We start from the raw sequence: 21,597 nt of genomic DNA, 5'->3' as shown, positions 1-21,597 counted from the left end.
TGTTCGTATTTTCCACGCTTTTGAAAGACTGAAAATTATTATTTTACAGCAGTACATACTGTAGAGCGTATTACATCAATAGTCAGACTTTCTCTTGATGGTTTTTCTATAAAAAGAAAAAAAAAAACATTATTCAACATTTTTCCTCAGCCTGAATTTCTTCTTATTTTGTTCTTTCAGGCTTTTTGTGCTTATAAACTATGTTTTTATAAAAAAAAAACAAAAATATAGAGATGTGTATAAGAGACAGCACTATTACTGTACAATAAGTGATCCTGAGAAATTGATTATGGTATGTGTTTCAAAGGTAGACAGATCTATTGCTATAAACTTTCATTTTCTTTTCTTATGTAGTATAAATTGTAGGCCTACTACATGTGAATTTATTTTATATTTCTAAAATATCATTACAAATAAAAAGTAATTCAGAATGCATCAATTAATAATGTTAAATTTTTAACAAGGCAAATTCTAAAATTCTAGGTAGCAGTCCAGCAATAAAGACAATTTTTCTCACTTTTTGTAAACGTCAGTCTATACATTAATTGTCTTCTTCATTGTGATATAAATCAATTGTGGCTCTATACTAAACACATATTAATCGACATGGTGTTTGTCTATTTAAAAGTCAAGATATTCATAAAATATTAAAAGTCAACTATTTTCTTAAATGCATATTAATTCAAGAAATTTTAATTTCATGAATAAACTTTGGTTACAGTTATGAGGTACAGTATGTCATCACAAAACCAGCATACTATCTACAGTATTTATTTAAGTATAGCATAAAGAATATTGAAGTATTGTATACTTTAGTACTGAGAAGCCATAATACTTTTACTAATAACTTTGGCAATAATAAAGTCGATTCCGTTAATGACCCATCATTTTAAAGCTTACAGAGTGTGGAGAATTAAAAAGTCAATTTTCATATTTTGGTCACTGATTTTTGGGATAGCAAGCCTCATATTGTAACATACTTTAATTCAACTAAAAAAAAATCAATTCTCATTCTCACAGAGTTTTTAAAATGCTAAATGTATGGCTATTGCTAAACCCCGTACGGTTATGGACATACAGTAGAGTATGGTTATGGACATACATAAATTATAGCGTAGATATTGACTTTAAAACCGGAGATCAAAATTTTTTTTTTTAGATGATTATACTTGGGACCTAAAACCTGCTTTGCAAATATTTTTTGGTATTATACAGAAAAATTTTAATACCTGATATTTAAAAAAAAAATTTTTGGTTATGGACGTACAAAAAAAAAATTAATCTAATTAAAATTGAATTAATGCAAACTTCAACAATTACTTTATCTTTTTTTGTTTGTTATAGTCTGGTAGATATTTTAGTACACTTTGATATAAAATAATAATTTATCATAAATGAAGTGTTTAACTTGTTTTATACAGTTATGTGTCAATTTACGTGTTTTTTGGTAAAATGCATAAATTTGATACTCTTACCTTAAATTCCGATAATTATATATAATATAAAAATTGATGTAAAATTATTTGTACCCGAAATTATATAGTATAAGCTTCAAAATGACACCTGACTTGGGTAGGTGCAATAAATATGAAAATTTGATGAGGAGGTTGACCTTTCGGTGAAACTGCCCATTACTAGTCAAATATATATTTTTAATAAATAAATCATAGATAAATAAATAAATATAAGTGTTATATTTATTTATTTATCTATGATTTATTTATTAAATAAATAAATATAACACTATAATAAGTGTTATATTTATTTATTTAATAAATAAATCATAGATAAATAAATAAATATAACACTTATTATAGTCTGCAGATCGATGACGCACACTGGCACATATACCACAGTGGGGTCCTCTGTCAGTATATTCCATAGAGGTATAATAAGAATACTAGAGCGCTAATAATATGTATACTAAGCCTGAAGGTGGCGCTTTCCTACGGCAGCCATCTTGGATGGTACACATACACAACTCTGCATTGCTCCGCCATCTTGTCAGCACTCTAGTTGTTTAACAGCTCTATGGTATATTCAGAATCTGAACAGTAGCAGGTCAAAACGGCAATAAAACAAAACGGCAATGACAAAATCAGCAATAACCAAAACGGCAATGAACCAAGTACCAAAACAGCAACAGGCCAAAACAGCAATAACTAAACAATGTTTTTGACAATGAAAGCACTATCGGGCGTGCAATTGCCACAGGGCACAGACCGCAGTTCATAATTTTCTGAATCGTTTTGAAATTGTCCAGATAGGCAAATCGAATATTGCCATAGGCTCTTTTTTTCCGGTTTGAAAGATTTAATGTTTAATCGCGGTTTTTTTTTACACATCTATGAAAAATTATTTAGATGCTTCATTTTGTCTATAATTCAAAGTGTTATTTATTATTATTAATAATTTTACATTTTTTACTTTTATGACATAAATAGCCTCATTTTGTCTGTATTTGAAAGTTTTATTTATTTAAATGTTTACTGCTTTAGTATGTTTCCCCCCAATCTTTTTATTATTGAATCTGTATGTTATAAATTTATTATTATTACTTATTATTAATATTATTATTATTATTATTATTATCATCATCATCATTATTATCATTATTCTTATTATTTAATTGTTATTATTATTATTATTCTACAGTATAACAATTTAGCCTCATTTAAATTTTACCAGATTTAATCATTGTACACTTTCATATTTATATTGGTTTATTATTTCGTGTTTTTACTTATGACATAAATTGTTTAGCCTCATTTTGTCTGTATTTTACTTCAGACAGACTTTGTTTATAATTGGTTTTATGTAGGGCCAAATTGAAAATATGTTTTAATTCTTAAAGAAAACTTTCATAGACCATTTGGTTCATTGCCTTGAGAGAGCAGCTTAGCTCAGTCGGCTAATCTGGTGGTAGCTACTGTGTGTGCGCTGAACCGTGGAAACCTCTAGGTCCCCGGTTCAATTCCCATCGCTGCCTCTCCTTGTGTTTCAGCTAGAAGGCTGAAATACAAGTTACAATAGCGCACCGTCTTTGGGATGAGACATTTAAGCCGTTGGTCCTGTGTGCATTTATGGCCCATGTGCATGTTAAAGAACACAGTACACTCTTTGGAAAAGAGTAGGGGATTGTCTCCCGGTGTACTGTCCAATCACCACCAGAAGGACCCCACTGGAAATAAGCCTTCTTCTAGATTTTCGTGGGCTATCCTTGGTGTTTACACTGAATAAATCAAATCCAATCCAATCAATCAATCAATAAAATCTTCTTAGTGATACGGATGCGTAGTGCTTCCATCAAGCAAGCTCATCTCTTTGCTCGATCATACCTAGCTCTCTCACATGCTAGACCTTCAAGTAGTTCTTATCATGCAATCAATTTAATCGCGGGGCATTTTACTAGGGCTATGAGAGTAAGTGGCGGGGATTTAGCTGGGGATGTACGTTAAAATGATGCCCTGCATTGCCGGGAGGTGAACGGGACTTGCATGTAGGCCTAACCGTTTTGGAAATTATATCCCCGGCTAAGTCCCCGGTAGGCCCGAATGGGGGAGAGAGGGGGTGGCCGGGACTACAATTGACAATTGACAAGTGTATAACCAGAAACCTTCACAAGTGACCAATCAAGAAAAGGGGATTATGAATAAATAAATTGAGGAACCATAGGCAGGCCTATATATAGGCAGACCTAGCCTAGGCCTAGTAGTAGTTATGCCTAGTTAGCTAGCTAGGATGGTGTTTAGAGCTGTGTAAAAAATGCAATCTTGTAAAAATCAGGGAGTTTAAAAAAATAAGATAAGTGTTTAAATGTATAGGCCTAGGCCTAGGTATCCCTGTAACCTCCTTCTACTTTACTTGGCTAGCCTAGGCTAGGCCCTAGGCCCTCCCAGGCGCTAGGCCTACCTTTGATTAACCATTCACAATGGTCAGCCTTTTCGTATCCTGCAGGTTGTTGGTCCACTCCTTCGTAAATGAATCCAAAAGTGTCATTAAATATTACTCGTCCTCTTTCCCTACACTTGCTACCAAGTACAGCAGTAAAACTACTCCAAATCAAAATGAGACATACGAGTAGGCCTAGCTTGGATTTGCTACCCAGCAAGTTTGCCAGTTGGGAGGCGGCCCAGCGTTCTATCTCTCCACCACTAGGCCTACGCCTAGGCCTAGGCATGGCTGTGGTGGTGTCTAACCTCCAACTCTTCCACATTTGAAACGAAATGTTAAAATTCACGCAAGATCTTGATTTATTTTGTTTAAAGTCAACTGCTCCATTTTTTTCACCAAAACTAATCATAACGTTTCGATAAACCAAGCTAAATGACAAAGTTTGAGGCGACTACTACTAGTACTAGCCTAGCCTAGGCTAGGCCTACATTTCAGCATGACGTCACTTCTAATGGCTTCCAACAAAGATGCTAGAACTAGAAATACAAGATAGAGTATGGAACGCCGTTACGATACGATACGAGATGTGTATAAGAGACAGTAACAGCTCTATGGTATATTCAGAATCTGAACAGTAGCAGGTCAAAACGGCAATAAAACAAAACGGCAATGACAAAATCAGCAATAACCAAAACGGCAATGAACCAAGTACCAAAACAGCAACAGGCCAAAACAGCAATAACTAAACAATGTTTTTGACAATGAAAGCACTATCGGGCGTGCAATTGCCACAGGGCACAGACCGCAGTTCATAATTTTCTGAATCGTTTTGAAATTGTCCAGATAGGCAAATCGAATATTGCCATAGGCTCTTTTTTTCCGGTTTGAAAGATTTAATGTTTAATCGCGGTTTTTTTTTACACATCTATGACAAATTATTTAGATGCTTCATTTTGTCTATAATTCAAAGTGTTATTTATTATTATTAATAATTTTACATTTTTTACTTTTATGACATAAATAGCCTCATTTTGTCTGTATTTGAAAGTTTTATTTATTTAAATGTTTACTGCTTTAGTATGTTTCCCCCCAATCTTTTTATTATTGAATCTGTATGTTATAAATTTATTATTATTACTTATTATTAATATTATTATTATTATTATTATTATCATCATCATCATTATTATCATTATTCTTATTATTTAATTGTTATTATTATTATTATTCTACAGTATAACAATTTAGCCTCATTTAAATTTTACCAGATTTAATCATTGTACACTTTCATATTTATATTGGTTTATTATTTCGTGTTTTTACTTATGACATAAATTGTTTAGCCTCATTTTGTCTGTATTTTACTTCAGACAGACTTTGTTTATAATTGGTTTTATGTAGGGCCAAATTGAAAATATGTTTTAATTCTTAAAGAAAACTTTCATAGACCATTTGGTTCATTGCCTTGAGAGAGCAGCGCATCAACTCACAAAACCCTGTCTCTTATACACATCTAGATGTGTATAAGAGACATATATATACACACACACAAATATCTCAGGGGAACGAAGAGCGTAATAAAATACATAGTTAATTTACATTTTTAATTAAAATATGTCGGGTCTTCAGTCTTCGTTAATTAAAATGTGACGGATTAATGTTAATTGAAAGAAATTCTAATTCATTTCAATAATTTACGCAAGCACGGAAGGAGTATTTCTAGTTTACTAGCTGCAACCTATAAGCTTTCCAGACTTAACCACAACTCCACTATTTGTGAGCGTTTTAGTCAGTTGAATGCGAGAAACTCCCTGGCAGGTTAGATTTTCGCCTATCTCCTATTAGGTCTTTGTGGTGCAATGATTATTATGCTCAACTTGATGGCGACATGTTGTCATACAACTGAAATAAAGCAACTTTTTGTTGAGTTATTCTTGATACAATTATTATAACATGTTCCTCGAGCAATGTTATTAATATACTGTATATCTATCTATTTATATTGTTTTTGGTGTTACGCAGCAAAATTGATTTGCATACCTTCCTTATTCAGTGGTGTTTTTATCATTTTTTTTATTTCATGTGATCAAAAATATGAACATATTATAAAATTTTGATTCTTAGTTCTAAATTCTAAATCTCAGCACAGTACAGGTATATACAGCCACAGATAACCATATAATATATTTAATATTATTAATACTGTACATTGGCTTCCACAATAATACAGTACAGTATTGGATTATGTCCTACTGCATTAATATGTCAAGCCAAGTATGACAATTGTGTAAACTTATAGTTATGACATCATTTCCACAATGGCAGACAAAGGGTTGCTGACTGGAAATGATTGCGGTTTGTGAATCATGAACCACAAATTCTTTTTAAAGGGAGCTCAAAATACATAATTTTTAATTCAGGTAGAAAAGTGACGTGACTTTTTAATGTCCTGAAATCTAAAGAAACAGTCGTTGCATGGACACATGCAAAGGCCATTACAAAGGTTCATATTGCTTTTCATAGGAACCAAAAATGACCAAACAACCCTGATTTCCAAATTGTCTTGTGCTTGGGTAACAGGCTTTTTTGTATAATGTACAAGAATCTAGCTCAATAGCTTACTAGGAGCTAGCCAGATAATCCATCAAGGTAATAAATGTTTAAAAATAAATAAATAAATAAACAAAATACACTAATAATAATACTAATAACTACAAGTTGAATAAGCTAAATAATTACAGTACACTAATTAAAGTTGAATAAGCTAAATTCTAAACCATTTTTGTAATCCGAAAAAGCAGCATGGATGTTTTACTCGATCACATTCCTAATTCATTTGTCACATGGTTATTTTGTCAGATGATCTGGGGAAACTTTTTGCTTGTTTTCTTCAATCACACTGCTTTGTCGTTAAAAGGATTTATTAAAAAGTTATTTTATCAGGTAAACTCCCTGCTTGTTCTCCTTGATTAACTTCAGTTGTTAATTGATTTATTAAATAGTTATTTTATCAGGTGATAAAAGCCCTTGCTTGTTCTCCTTGATCAGCTTCAGTCGTTGAAGTATTATGTGAAATAGTTATATGATCAGATGGCAATGGGTTACTCTCTGCTTGATTTTCTTGATCAAGTTGCTTTGTTGTTTCAATGTCTTCCAATTCCTTACCTTCTTCTGTATCTGTGAAGTATAATCAAATCATAGTGTACCGAAAATTGTAATTAATTTTTAATTTTATTAAAAAACATTTACAAAATGAAGTTGCACATCAATTAATTAACGTTTTTTTTTTAACTTACTGTTAACTTTATATTAATTTGTTACATATTAGTTTTATTACAAAGATGTACCATAAATCTCACCTTCAATTTGTTGAGAGTGTGTGGGCAAAAGTTGATTTATTTTTTGAACTACTACTGCAATATTCATTACACCGATACCACCCTGAAATACAAAAAAAATATCCACATGATAATAACTTTGGTTAGGTGAGACTTTTTTTATTCCTTGTTTCGCGTACTTATTTTTTTTTTAATTATCGGAGGAGGGCGGAATAAAAATAAAATTTTGTTTTCTTATTTAGCAAATAGTTTTGCCAAAATCATCCAGACAGAGGAGTTTATTGCTGAATGTAAAATAGGATGGTTAAAAGCTTCAACTTTATATAATTAGGAAGAAATATACATATCTTATCTATGGCGATTTCAAGGCAGCAGAGGGTGCAATAAAAATTAAGAAAAAAAATTATTTTTTCTGAAATTTCCACTTTTTTTCGTGTCAGCGGGTGCGCTAATTGGCCAAAAATAAAATTTTATTTTTATTTGAAATCATCAATATTTGCAGTCGGCGGGTTCGCTAAACAAGGTATAAAAAGTCTCGCCTTATGAAAATTTTTTATCATTAGTAAGCTCTCCACAATTTGTATTCATTTTTATCTGTTGAAGGCAGGATGGTTTGATATAGTGTTTTTATTGACATGTCCTTCTTAATCTTAATTTATTGGTCTTCCTATAGATCATTTTACTTTCTTTGGTTAATTCCTTTACTGTTTGATAGTGTTTTTGATAATCTAATATCTAATCTAATCTGGTCACTTATATAACACATTTCTTTACAGATACGAAGCACTATAAGTTTTTCCTTGGTCATTGGGTTGACATGCTAAAGTGTTGCTGCCATCTTAGCACAGGAGCAGGCAACCTTACCAGGTACCCATTTATACTGCTGGGTGGAGAAAAGCAACATAGTTAAAGTGCCTTGCTCAATGACTCAGGCGAAATACACAGCAAGGGATTGAAACCCGACCTCGAGGTTGGGAAACCAAACTGTTCCCGCTGCACCAAACTGCTTTCACAATTATACGTCCTCCCACATTAATCTACTCTTAATATTTATATTCTTCCATAACATTTCCTATATAGCTATAACCTTCTTCAAATGTTTGTTCAAGACCCAGAATTCACTGTATAAAATATACTAGCTACTTAAGCGTTTAACAACCGGCACTTAATTTTGACAGACATATTCTTGTTTTCATTGCAAACCACATTAATTTTCATTTTTAATTATGATTAGTGACATATTAAATAATGACAATAAGGTCCGCCATGATACTGACCATCTTAGATAGATCGTGAACTGTTACACCAAGTGTTTGAGCAATGCTACTTGCAGGAAACAATAACTGCAGACAGCGGTTTAAGAAAGGAACCATCTCCTCAGATGCTATCCGACACAACTTCAAGAAAAGAACCATTTGCTGATCATTAAATGTTGTCTCTTCTGCTCTACAGTATAAAAAAATGTTATCAATTAATGACAGTAATCACAAAATGGGAATCATTACTACAGCAGTATTTTGATATCTTAGACCTGATAAAGGAAATGGTGTTGCGATAATGAAGAAATCTGATTATATTACATCTATGACCAGCTTGTTCTCTGATCCAACTAAATTTAAGAAACTGTCTACCTGTTCATTAACCACACAGCTTAACTCTTTACAATCCTACCTTCAAACACTGTTTAATAGAAAAGAACTAACTGAGGCTGAATACAAAGAAATTCGTCCAGTATCAACTATGCCTGCCAGAGCTCATGGTCTACCTAAATTACATAAGGATTTTGATAATATTCCACCCTCGGGATTCAATATTTCAACATTAATTACGCCGTCATCCCCTGATGATGACATAATTAATGTTGAAATATTGAATACCGACACGATGGCATGCATTTCGATACTTGGAGTATGTAGTATACTATCTTATTTGATAAGTAAAGTGTTTGTTTTGATGAAGTACTGTACAGTATGCAGTATGAGCTACAGGGTAGTAAGGCTGGAAAAGCCTTGGACTAGGCTAGGGGGCCAAGGCCTAGCCTATTTTGGTGCATGGTATGCGATGCGAATCCAAAATTGTTGTATTATTTGTGTATTTTCTACTTTTATGTGTAAACACATTTTTGGTTTAAAAAGAAAAAAGTTTCCCTACCGACCTACACATTTTTTGGATTTTCCCAAAACGTGGCCAACACAATTTTTTTTTTTTTTGGCCTTATCAAGTAAGTTATTTTTTAGCACTCACCTAAAATAGGCCACAATTGTCTCCATCACACATTCAAGTGACAACTGCAGCTGTCTAGCAACATCAGGGGCTAGTGCTATTGGTGAACAATGTCGAAGGTCGTTGAAGGCTGAAAGAATGTTGTTGGTGTACACAGCTAGAGGAGGATACTCTAAAAGATTTGCTGGGGGTGTCATGTTTTTATCACCCTAGGAAGACATTCAAACATTAGAGATTTGTAACATATCACAAACATTCAAATAATTTTAATAATCACCCCATTTTTATAAAGTATATATAACTATTTTATTACAAAGACATTTAAACTATAGGTTTCTTAGTCAGCCAATTGGTTTAATCAGGCTCAACAATGAATTTAACCTGGTCATTCTAAAAATAAGTACACTGGCTATTGCCAATGTCAAGGTAGCTTAACTTCATTGTGTTTATTGTTGTTAAATTTACATTCTTGTAACGTCATTCACAATTTTAACATACAAATATGCATTCTAACATCGGTAAGCGTCCACCAGCATGTTTCATCATGAATAGGTACTATTATATTTTGTATATAATTAAATTAAAATAAGCAAAACATGAGTTTTGAAAAAGATAAATGAATTAAAATGTCTAATGGGTGCTCAGGCACTCCGAACACCCCTGGGCACTGTATATATCTTAAATATGTTTGCATGTTTAAATATTATTACTAAATAAAAATGGAACAAACCTGCAATGTGACAGAAGATAATGTAGTTGCTGAGATTAAGGCTGGACTTGCTATCAGAGTGTATGACTGCATTACATCACAAAACCTAAAGATAGAGCAGTTGCTATGATTAAGGCTGGACTTGTTATCAGAGAGCACCAAATCACAAAAACCTAAAGATAAATTAGTTGCTAAGATTAAGGCTGTATTTGGAATCAGAGAGTATCAAATTCGAAAACCTAAGGATAAAGCAGTTGCTAAGATTAAGGCTGGACTTGCTATCAGAAAGCATCAACTCACAAAACCTAACCACAAATATTACATCTTACACCATAGAACATATACTACTAGATAGTGTGACACTTACCTCTCTGTTGCTTCTTGTGCTGCATTGCAAAATGTACGCAAAGCTGCTCTTTGAAAAAGAGGCGAGAGTAGACCACGAAAATCTGCACCAACACGACTGAAAGAAAGTCCGAAGTACATGCACTGTCCTAATAGTGAATCCAAACGATTGCCAACACCTTGATTCAGATCAAATTCCAACATTTGTAAAAAGTTAGAAACCTGAAAATAATCATAAACACAAATATTATAATTGCACTATTAAGTCTATTGATTTTGCAAACCACCACCAGGCAGTTACTATGTCATGTAAATGATACTGATACAATGGTATTTTCCCTCTTCAAACAATTATGCCTGCGTGGTTATGTCATCTGTACAACATGGAAAAGGGATTTAAAATAACCGGCTAAAAGGCAGAAAATATGTTTTAGAATGTCTGCATGCAAGGTTTTCAAGCATTTAACAACAGTCATATGTCTCCAAACACAATGAAGGTGCATCAGAATGCTTGGCAATGTTAGAATAGTAGAAATGATTTGAGAAAAAGAGAAATACAAGTCTGGATAGTTATAAAGGTTGAGCTATGTGAATATTTCAGGGACATAGATAAAGTTGTGAAGAGGTAAAGTGAAGCAAACTATTAAGAGGATGACATAACTTGTTTGTATTGCTCAGGAAGGTGTGGTATAATGGTGTGGTCAAATGCAACCCGTCAACACGTATATGGCAAATGTAGGCCCAGGTTAGGCCTTTTTCCAAATTTGTTTCATTTTGCAGGTTGATTCAAATGTTTTCAAATGAAGTTAAAGCAATTAGTATAGTCACTTTCCATAGTCATATAATTTGCAGACAAATGAGAAATTAGTGCATTTAAAAATTCTTGCACAAAATTGCTACTTTGTGCATTAATTTCCTACTGTGTATGAAAAGCGACTATCGGAGACTATACTATTTGTACTTGCATCATTTTTGTATTGTTACCATAGAAAAAGAAATTATTCCCACACTGTTGCATTAAAAGTGACATATTACTTTTATTGCAATACACAGTATATTTACCTTGTGCACAACCCATCCATGAAAAATACTACTCTCATTTGTAGAAGATTCTTGGCTGGAGGATAATATGGGATCATCATCAGAAAAAATGGCTCGATATTGTGTAATAATATCAAAAAGATGCACTCTGCTAAGTTCAATTATTTTCGTAATGTGGATATAAGCTGTGAAAAAAAAAAAACAAACTCTGAATTTTCACAATTTGTTTTAAAATTAATAATTTCCAATTATCACTAATACTAGTACTGTATCGTAATAGTCATTGTCATCGCTGCCACCAATGATGCCATGCCAGTATTCAATAATTTCCAGTCCACAACTGATGCTACTGCTATTAACTTTGTCACCATTTTGTCAATTTTTCACTGAATAACAGTCCATTGTAGCAAATAAATATTTAATAGACTTGACACCTACACACAAACACATAAGAGTGAGGAGCAGCACAATCACACGTTTTATGGTAATAACTCAGAGTCTGCTGCACCTACTCACAAAGACATAATAAGAGTGAAGAGCAGCCTAATAAAACATTTTACTCTAATAACTCAAAGTCTGTAGCACCTCACAAACACACTGGTTTTTCTTTCTGTACCACTCAGCAATAAAATACTTACCATCATCTGTTGAAATAGAACTGAGTATTCCCTGAAACCAAGCATCTCTTGCTTGTAGGAACTTTATCCGCAACTCTGATTCAGAGAACACATCCATTCGACGTAAGTAGCCAATGACCCTAAGGCATGCTGGTAGTTGAACACTTGTCCTTAGCTGTTGGATTAACTGATTCAACATAAGCTGCATGGAATTTTTTACTTTATTTACAATGTCCTGAAATAAAAAACAAATCATATTGATTAAATGTATCATGCCCTATAGAAGTCCCCAACCATTGCCATCAATTAGTCATCACTATATAATACTGTACTTATTCATTATCAAATGTTTTTATTTATTATCAATTAGGTTTGTTTTACTATATATAATTCAATTAGGTACTTTCACACTTTTCACTATACAGTAATATACTTATTTATCATTCAATTTGGTGTCACTATACTCTACTGTACTTATTCATTATTAATTAGGTATTATCATTATTCAGTACTATACTTATTATCCAATTAGGTCTCATTATTCAGTATTATACTTATTTCTATTAATTCAAATACTATGAATTAATTACAATGGATTTGAATGAGTTTTGTTTCTGAAATATAATTTTGTTTCTGAAATGCCATGTTTTTGAGATGTGAGCCATATTTAGGTAAAAATCTGCAGGTCTGCATTACTTCAACTTTATTCCATGTTTTATATGTGGATGCGCAACGATCATCTTACAGAATACTTTATTTTTGCTTATCAAAAGTGAACAATGGAATTAATTTATGTATTACTATTATTGCCACACAGCCTGACGAAGTCATGTTGATAACATCGACAAAAGCTCGCAGTAAGTTAACATCCATTGTGTTTGGTTTATTAACGATCAAAACAGTTCTACAATAGTATTATTATTATTGTTAGTATTATTATTATCATTAGTATTAATATTATTATTATTAGCAGAAGTAGTAGTACTATTATTCACAGACTGCTATTAATTTTCAATATTTAGTATTTGCAGCACTTTGTTAAATTTTATGGTAAAGAAATACCAACTGCAGTACCTGAATGACAGCGATGGATGAGTGCTTTTTGTCAAGACGTTTTACATAAGCTGATAGTTCAAGAGCTTCCTCATAGTAACTATTTCTGACACATGTATCCATCAATTGTGGAATTTCCAAGACTTCAAGTAACTGTGTGTGTTTATTTAATGTCAGTGTATTCAACCTCCGACTAAACGAAAAATAAAATAATGATTCAATTCAATTCAATTCAAATTTATTTGAGCATAATTCAACACATTACAAAACAAAGAACAATAAAAAGATAATTTAGTAAAACATTTACAGCTCAGGATAACCCAAAAAAACCGAATTGGTTTATTTCCGTTGGGGTCCCAGACAATACAATATGTACTGTGTATTGCATGTGTACTGGTGCATAGTGTTTGTATTCTGTGAATAGTGCTGCATGGTGCATCTTGATTTTTTGCATAGTGTCACATGGTGTATGTTTATCATGTGTGTAGTATATATGGTGCATAATGCCACATGGTGCAAGTGTATCATGTGTAGTACTTATTGTGTATGTAGTGCCACATGATGCATGTTTATCATGTGTAGTAATTATTGTGTATGTAGTGCCACACTGTGCATGTTTATCATGTGTGTAGTATGTACTGTGTGCATAGTGGCACATGGTGCATGTTTATCATGTGTAGTACTTACTGTGTATGTAGTGCCACATGGTGCATGTTTATCATGCGTAGTAATTATTGTGTATGTAGTGTTAGACTGTGCATGTTTATCATGTGTGTAGTATGTATGGTGCATAGTACTAGTGGCACATGGTGCATGTTTATCATGTGTAGTAATTATTGTGTATGTAGTGCAACATGATGCATGTTTATCATGTGTGTAGCATGTAATGCGTGCACAGTGCCACATGGTGCATGTTTATCATGTGTATTACTTATTGTGTATGTAGTGCCACATGGTGCATGTTTATCATGTGTAGTAATTATTGTGTATGTAGTGCCACACTGTGCATGTTTATCATATGTGTAGTAATGTATGGTGCATAGTACTAGTGGCACATGGTGCATGTTTATCATGTGTGTAGCATGTAATGCGTGCACAGTGCCACATGGTGCATGTTTATCATGTGTAGCACTTATTGTGCATGAAGTGCCACATGGTGCATGTTTGTCATGTGTGTAGCATGTAATGCGTGCACAGTGCCACATGGTGCATGTTTATCATGTGTAGCACTTATTATGCATGAAGTGCCACATGGTGTATGTTTGTCATGTGTGTAGCATGTAATGCGTGCACAGTGCCACATGGTGCATGTTTATCATGTGTAGCACTTATTGTGTATGAAGTGCCACATGGTGCATGTTTGTCATGTGTGTAGCATGTAATGCGTGCACAGTGCCACATGGTGCATGTTTATCATGTGTAGTAATTATTGTGTATGAAGTGCCACATGGTGCATGTTTGTCATGTGTGTAGCATGTAATGCGTGCACAGTGCCACATGGTGCATGTTTATCATGTGTAGCACTTATTGTGCATGAAGTGCCACATGGTGCATGTTTGTCATGTGTGTAGCATGTAATGCGTGCACAGTGCCACATGGTGCATGTTTATCATGTGTAGTAATTATTGTGTATGTAGTGCCACATGGTGCATGTTTGTCATGTGTGTAGCATGTAATGCGTGCACAGTGCCACATGGTGCATGTTTATCGTGTGTAGTTATTGTGTACGTGGTGCCATAATGTGTATGTTTATCATGTGTGTAGTATGTACTGTGTGGATAGTGCCACATGGTGCATGTTTATCATGTGCAGTACTTATTGCGCATGTAGTGCAACATGGTGCATGTTTATCATGTGTGTAGCATGTAATGCATGCATAGTGCCACATGGTGCTTGTTTATTCATGTGTAGTACTTATTGGGTACGTTAGAGGTGTGCAGTAAAATGGGTCAGAAGGTCAAAATGAATTTTTTATTCAACTCTGAGGGCTGCACCCAAACTTGTTGTGCACTTCCAAAAAACCTTCATACAATGTTTTATGGCAAAGTTATGCTCAGTTTTACTAATACTTTTTACAGATGATCGGTGCCGGGCCGCAAAAAACAATGTGTTTTCTAGCCAAAGATGGTTGGCGCCCACACTCATAGGGTTTGTAATTCATTCTCGCGGTCCGCATGTGGTCCGTTGGCCGCACATTGCCCACCTGTGGTATATGTAGTGCCACATGGGGCATTGTTATCATGTGTGTAGTAGGTATTGTGTGCATAGTGCCACATGGTACATGTTTTACATGTGTGTAGTATGCATTTTGTACATAGTAACTTCATGAAATCATCTGAAATTAATGTCATTAACTTGAAAGTAGTTTCATTATTTAATTTGACATTAATGTTCTGAATTTATTAACTTACCTGACATTAATCTCATTGGCATTCTTCATAAAGATTTGACATTTATCACTGAATTCAGGAAGTTTGTTCAACAGGTTGTTCACATGCTGCTCAACCAGATTAAACTGTTAAAACAAAAACAAAAAATAGTTGCACAATCATGATTATTAGATGCTTGGCATCTGTAAAAGAAGCATGATGACAATTTTGGACATATAAAAAAGAAATTTGAGATTTGGCACAAACTTAAGTGAAATTTTGTGGGCAATAAACAAGAGCCATGTTTTTCGGAAAATATGATTTCAATGTTGCAGTAATTAGGCGAGACTTTTTTTATACCTTGTTTAGCTAACCCACTACCCGCCAATAATGATGATTTTGAACAAAAACAAAATTCTATTTTTGGTCAATTAGCGCACCCGGCACCACGGAAAAATGGAAATTTCAGAAAAAAATAGAAGGTTTTCTTTAATTTTATTATGCCCGCTGCTGCCTTGAAATCTTCAAAAATAAGATATGTACATTTTTTCCTAATTATATAAACTTAAAGCATTAACCATCCTATTACACTGTTTGTATTCAACAATAACATTTTATTTTAATTTTCTCCTCCATCTGGATGTTTTTGGCAAAACTTTTTTTCCTTTTTTCTCCATCCTCCTCTGACGATCTTTAAAAAAATAAGTTCACAAAACAAGGTATAAAAAAACTCTCACCATATGAGAGTGTAGCTTCAGTTAAATTAATGTTGGTTTATATTTGGTGATGCCACTTGTAATTTATTTCAGGTAGTTGATGATGTCATCAGTAGTTTATGTTGCCAATGTAGTTAACAAAATTAATGGTAGTTGATGATGTCATAAGTAGATTATGTTGTCACTGGTAGTTGATGATGTCATAGTAATTATGTCACCAGTAGTTAACAGAGTCACAAGTAGTTGATAATGTCATCAGTACTTTATATTGTCACAAGTAGTTTATCGTGATGTAATTATTAGTTCATAATATGCACAATTATTTTCAGCTTACATCTTCTACAATTTCTTTGGAGCAATCAGCTGTTTCAATAAATGTTTTGTAATTGTGGAATGCCAGTTCTTGTGTCTGTTCCAGAATTTGTGCTCTTTCTTCTGCTAGACGCTCTGGTTCATGACCTGTTCGAGTAAAATGAAAGATGCATGTGATACAGTTGCAGGTTTAATAGTAGCTTGTGGCATAGCCCAGGAGCAGCATGATTGTAAAGCACTCAATTATCTTTGCAATTGTCTTTAAAAAAAATGAGCAAAATTGGTATCAGACAAGGTGATCCACAAATGGTATGTTGTTTGATCCTTGTCCACACCTTCAATTTTATAAAAATAGTTTTTATTACAAAATCATGTCTTTCATATTCATTATCTTTCCTTGATCTTAACATTTCATGGAATTTTTGAAGTCCAAACTGATATCCCTTTAAAAAAAAAAACATCTTTTTATCGTTTTAAAATTTATAAAAAAAATTAAAAAAAAAATTAATTGGTGTTTCCTTTTTTTAAATAAACTTTGTTTTTCTTGCAATTTTAATAAGGAATATTTTCTTATATTTCATTGCATTGTAGTCAAGAGGGCCTCTTCAAGTCAGCAATGCTGTAAGAGCCACCCTCTCAAACGACTGTTGAATAAATAAATAAATGTTGATGTCTGCAGCAACAAGAGTAGCCTGAGATATACACAGCAGCCTGTGGTGCCACCAAAGTCGCACCTAAAAACTTTGCAATTCTACAACTCGCACTATTCTATGCTACACAGTTGATTAAAGTTGGTTTTTTTTCCCCTTGATTTGGTAATTTATTTTTCTCTAGATGCTGTTTTGTAGTTATATCTCACTTAAATTTATTTTTATAAATGCTTTTAATAAAGAAAGTTAGCATTCTTACATAATTTGTCAACACCAAATGAGCTAAGTTCTGTTAGATACTGCACAAAATCTGGATTTTCTCTCCATATTTCTGAAATGAAAATTGCACATAAAAAATGATCAATAACATCACATTGCGATACTTTAGGATAATTATGTTGGGGACAAAGGTAATTCACCATAATTATCATTTTGCCTAGAAATTCGTCCGCGCATTTTGGAGAATAAGGGCCGATTTCCAAATTAGGCTTTGAGGTTGACCAAATCTCAATATATTACCAATGCAATTATGCAGCAATTACGATTCTGCGCACCTATTTTTCTAGCGATTTGCTGCGCAAATTTGAGCTGATTTTTGAGATACTGTATCCTCCGCGCAAATAAAAACCATTAGTACGGTAATATGACCTAGGCCTAGGTCCTAGGGTGACCGGTCCTCGGAGGCCTCTACTAGGCAGGTTGGCCTAAATAAAAGTAATATTTTTATAGTGCTTCATCATCATGATTAATTAAAGGCTTAGCCAACTTTACCACAAATTCATGTGAGAAAAATACAATTTAAAAAGCCTCCAACCAAAACATCCAACCACTCGTCACACCCCCGTTCCCCACCCCCTGAAACATCCCGTGTGTAATATTAAATGATACACAGAGGCTATAGTTAGAACTCAACTAATAACATGTTAATACAACATGCTGTCTCTTATACACATCTAGATGTGTATAAGGGACCTACTCTAGCCTGGCCCAGTCCTGGAGCCTAGCTAGGTCTCGCCTAGGATAGGTCCTATAGTCTAGTGAGGAGCTAGATTCTAGGCCAGCCTAGGCCTAGGTCTGTACAGTACATTATTAGAGTTAGAGTAGGCCTACCTAACGAATTACCTAGGCTAGGCTAGGCCTAGGTCCCTACCTACCTAGCTAGGCCCTATCTAGGCCACCATCATTGCCAAGACGAAGTTACGGCCTAAGGAAGAAAAGCATTGCAATTCCGGAAAATTAACTTCAAACATAAGTTAATCTTTTCATAACAAAAAAACTAAAAATTGATGCAAATAAGCAGCAGGTAATTTTACCAGGAAAAGAATCCTTGAAGATAGATGATAAAATTGTCCCGTCTTCCACGTCAAGGGCCATTTTATAAACAAAGTGACTGTTTGCACGATAACCGTCTGAATAAGATACAATAGGCTTAGCCAATCAGCATCGAAAGGTTGTAATAACACGGGCAGTAGTACAAATAAAGCGGTATTCGCACGCTACCGTGCTAATAGTCTCCCTTTTATAACAAAATATATGGAACGCCCACAATGCCATCAATATTACTAATTAAATTTGCAATTTTGTAACTTCTATCATTCAAATATATTTTCGGATGAACAAAAAGATCACAAACATACAATGTGGACACCAGCCACCCTAGGATTGTCAAAAATTTAAAAGAAAATATCAAGTGACTCTACAAACATAATCACACACAACAAAACAATGAAACACTATACAAAATAATAAAAGAATAAATCAAACTGTCATCTCAAGATGCAACCACATTTGCTATTGAAGAAACTTATGCTTTGTTAGGAAATAAACGCTAACAAATTTCAGTATTTTCATCAAGAAATTACCAAGGTTGATCTAACATTATCTTGAAGAAAATTGAAAATTATGCTAAAGTTTCTGGACAGTTTATACAATTCCCAATTTCGGTCAATGTTTTTACAAATAGAAAATATAGCATGAAATAACAAAACACAAAATAATGAAACATATCTTATTGTCTATATATTTACCCTATATAGGAACAATATGTTATAATCGTGTGTGAAGCATAGCCCTTCAACGAAAAGTTTCTTTAATTCAGTTGTATTCCAACCTGCAACCTCTCACTATCAGGAGAGTGTCACATCTATTATACCACTGTCCCCTTTTTGGAAAGTCAAAAAGAAAAAAAAAGAAAAGAAAAAAGAAATTATTAATCGCCAAAACGCCTCAGAGGTTATTTTCTGGCGTCTAGATAACAAATATTTCCCAGGGCCATGCCCCTAAGGCTAGTGTTTTTTTCTCGATGCCCCCACCCCCACACTTTTTGGATACAGTATCTCCGGATCCGCCATTGTAAGTTTAGGAGTAGTACCTCCATTGAGTAAATGTCTTCCATTACAGAATTTGCTCAAAGTGTGTTCTAAGCATAACTAGCAATAAACATGTGGTCGCCATGCAACAACGCCTGTTGTGAACCCGAGTAAAAGTTATGGGCAATGACGTAGCCGGCTATTGGAAGAGTTGGGACAGACCCACACAATTTTTCTATTGGCTCCACAAAGAATGGGTCCACATTTTTAAAATAGGTCCAGATTTCTCATATTTTTTTTTTTATAATGGGTTAACATGGGGAAAGAACTGCCTACATGACTAGCGGTGAAGTTGGTGGGTATTTAATTATATAACTATATATATAATTAAATATATAAGTAAATCATTTTTGCTGTATAATGCTTTATTCAGAAACGAATACAAAACCAGTATAACTCCATCTCGCCGTCTCCGATCATCCTCTCAAATCAAATTTCTGTCTCCAAATGCCGTACTAAAACCTACGGTCAATGTTCTTTTACTTTTGCTTCTACCTATTTCTGGAACCAACTTCCAAATTACATAACTTCTTCCAACTCTATTTGCCACTCTAAGTCACAGCTTAAGACCTATTTGTTTTCTGGTGGCTTTTCACATGAGTTGCGCCTTTGATCTTGTTTGGAATTGGCGCCAAATAAATTCATTATTATTATTATTATTATTATTATTATTATTATTATTATTATTATTATTATTATTATTATTATTATTATTATTATTATTATTATTATTATTANTTATTATTATTATTATTATTATTATTATTATTATTATTATTATTATTATTATTATTATTATTATAACCATACATACAGATAAGATATAAAAGAAAATAGCTATAAATGAAACTACTCCGGACAAATACCACACCATCAACAAGATTGAAGCTTCTGTCGGTTTTTTTGTAAGTATAACTCAACGATCTCTACAAAATTCAGCCGACAATGATGTGGGATAGACATTTTGGTTTCACAAATATCTGTGGTTGTATTATAATTATTGATTATTGATTGACAAACTTATCTTCCATTGTGATTTCAGACTTTTCGAACGAACGAAAGAGCGATTGATTCCGTGTGTAATCCTAATAGACAGGTTTGGCCTTTGACCTTTTCTTGTGCATGTGGGTGTGTGCAGACCAGGTTTGCCAGCACCCAAACATTCCACAAGTTGTTCACTCCGGAGCGAGCGGCTCTAGCGCCACCCAGTTTACACTGGGTATGTATAAGGTGGAACCAATGGTATGTTTTGTTTTGTAAAGACTCTGAGGCCTAATGTACAAAAATTAAAACGTGTCCACTTAAAGGATACAGAGGACATTCTGGTCTGGTCCTTTCCTTTGAGTAGATGTCACCTATGATGATGAGCCTTAAGGAGTATAATGTTGTGGGAATGAGTCCGACTAGCATAATTGAGATTTATAAGTAACGCACTTACATTTATATGTTCTTCTCTCTCTCTCTCACACAACACATCCACACACACATATATATATATATATATATATATATATACTGTATAGTGGCGCTGCAGTTTGACGAGAGGTATGGTTCCTCTTTAATGTGCTGAAGATCCCGGTTGAAACGCTTGACCCTCGAAATTAGAGTTAGGATGCATAAAGGAACGCGTTTGTATCCATATGTTCCGGGTTACGTCATGTTGTAGTTAAAATTTGGTGGATTGAGACTTCCGCGGGAACTCTGGGGCCCAGCACATGTTTGCGATTTCAAGTTGAATAAGGACACATAAAGAATTACTATTATTACATGTATAAAGTCAGTTGTATCAGAGGAGGTATCTGGATGTTAGGTCTCTGTGGTCTGTGGTATAGATAACGAGGGTTTGCAGCCTCAAATTTTACCAGAAACATTTTTTTTATACAACTGAAAAATGAACTTTTCGTTGAAGAGCAATCCTTTATACTATATAACATCAGATGTTCCTATATTCCAGTACACAC

At 33.7% G+C, this 21,597-nt stretch overlaps 2 protein-coding genes across 2 annotated transcripts in view; both read right to left on the bottom strand.

Moving 5' to 3' along the window:
- LOC117101038 (multiple epidermal growth factor-like domains protein 8) overlaps positions 1-4,401 on the bottom strand; it is a 43,694-nt gene extending 39,293 nt beyond the window's left edge. Inside the window, exon 1 of the mRNA XM_033240903.1 lies at positions 3,913-4,401. Within this exon, the coding sequence (XP_033096794.1) occupies positions 3,913-4,303 (391 nt within the window). The 5' untranslated portion in view covers positions 4,304-4,401. The remainder of the gene's footprint in view (positions 1-3,912) is intronic.
- A 1,421-nt stretch (positions 4,402-5,822) lies between these two features.
- On the bottom strand, positions 5,823-18,674 carry LOC117101024 (conserved oligomeric Golgi complex subunit 8-like). The gene is made up of 13 exons (XM_033240889.1): positions 18,581-18,674; positions 17,527-17,598; positions 16,640-16,764; positions 15,632-15,735; positions 13,242-13,413; positions 12,189-12,402; positions 11,572-11,735; positions 10,532-10,731; positions 10,186-10,270; positions 9,477-9,664; positions 8,510-8,678; positions 7,254-7,335; positions 5,823-7,071 (listed from the first exon to the last, which is right to left on the bottom strand). The coding sequence occupies exons 1-13, from the start codon at positions 18,639-18,641 to the stop codon at positions 6,905-6,907; spliced, it is 1,803 nt and encodes a 600-aa protein (XP_033096780.1). The 5' UTR covers positions 18,642-18,674; the 3' UTR covers positions 5,823-6,904.
- Positions 18,675-21,597: the final 2,923 nt, after the last annotated feature.

The sequence above is a fragment of the Anneissia japonica genome, unplaced genomic scaffold (assembly GCF_011630105.1).
Source record: "Anneissia japonica isolate Jap-2015-1 unplaced genomic scaffold, ASM1163010v1 scaffold1785_len1016330_cov206, whole genome shotgun sequence".
Classification (NCBI taxonomy): Eukaryota; Metazoa; Echinodermata; class Crinoidea; order Comatulida; family Comatulidae; genus Anneissia; species Anneissia japonica.
Note: the sequence above shows the minus strand (reverse complement) of the source record. Positions and strands in the feature narration are given on the sequence as shown.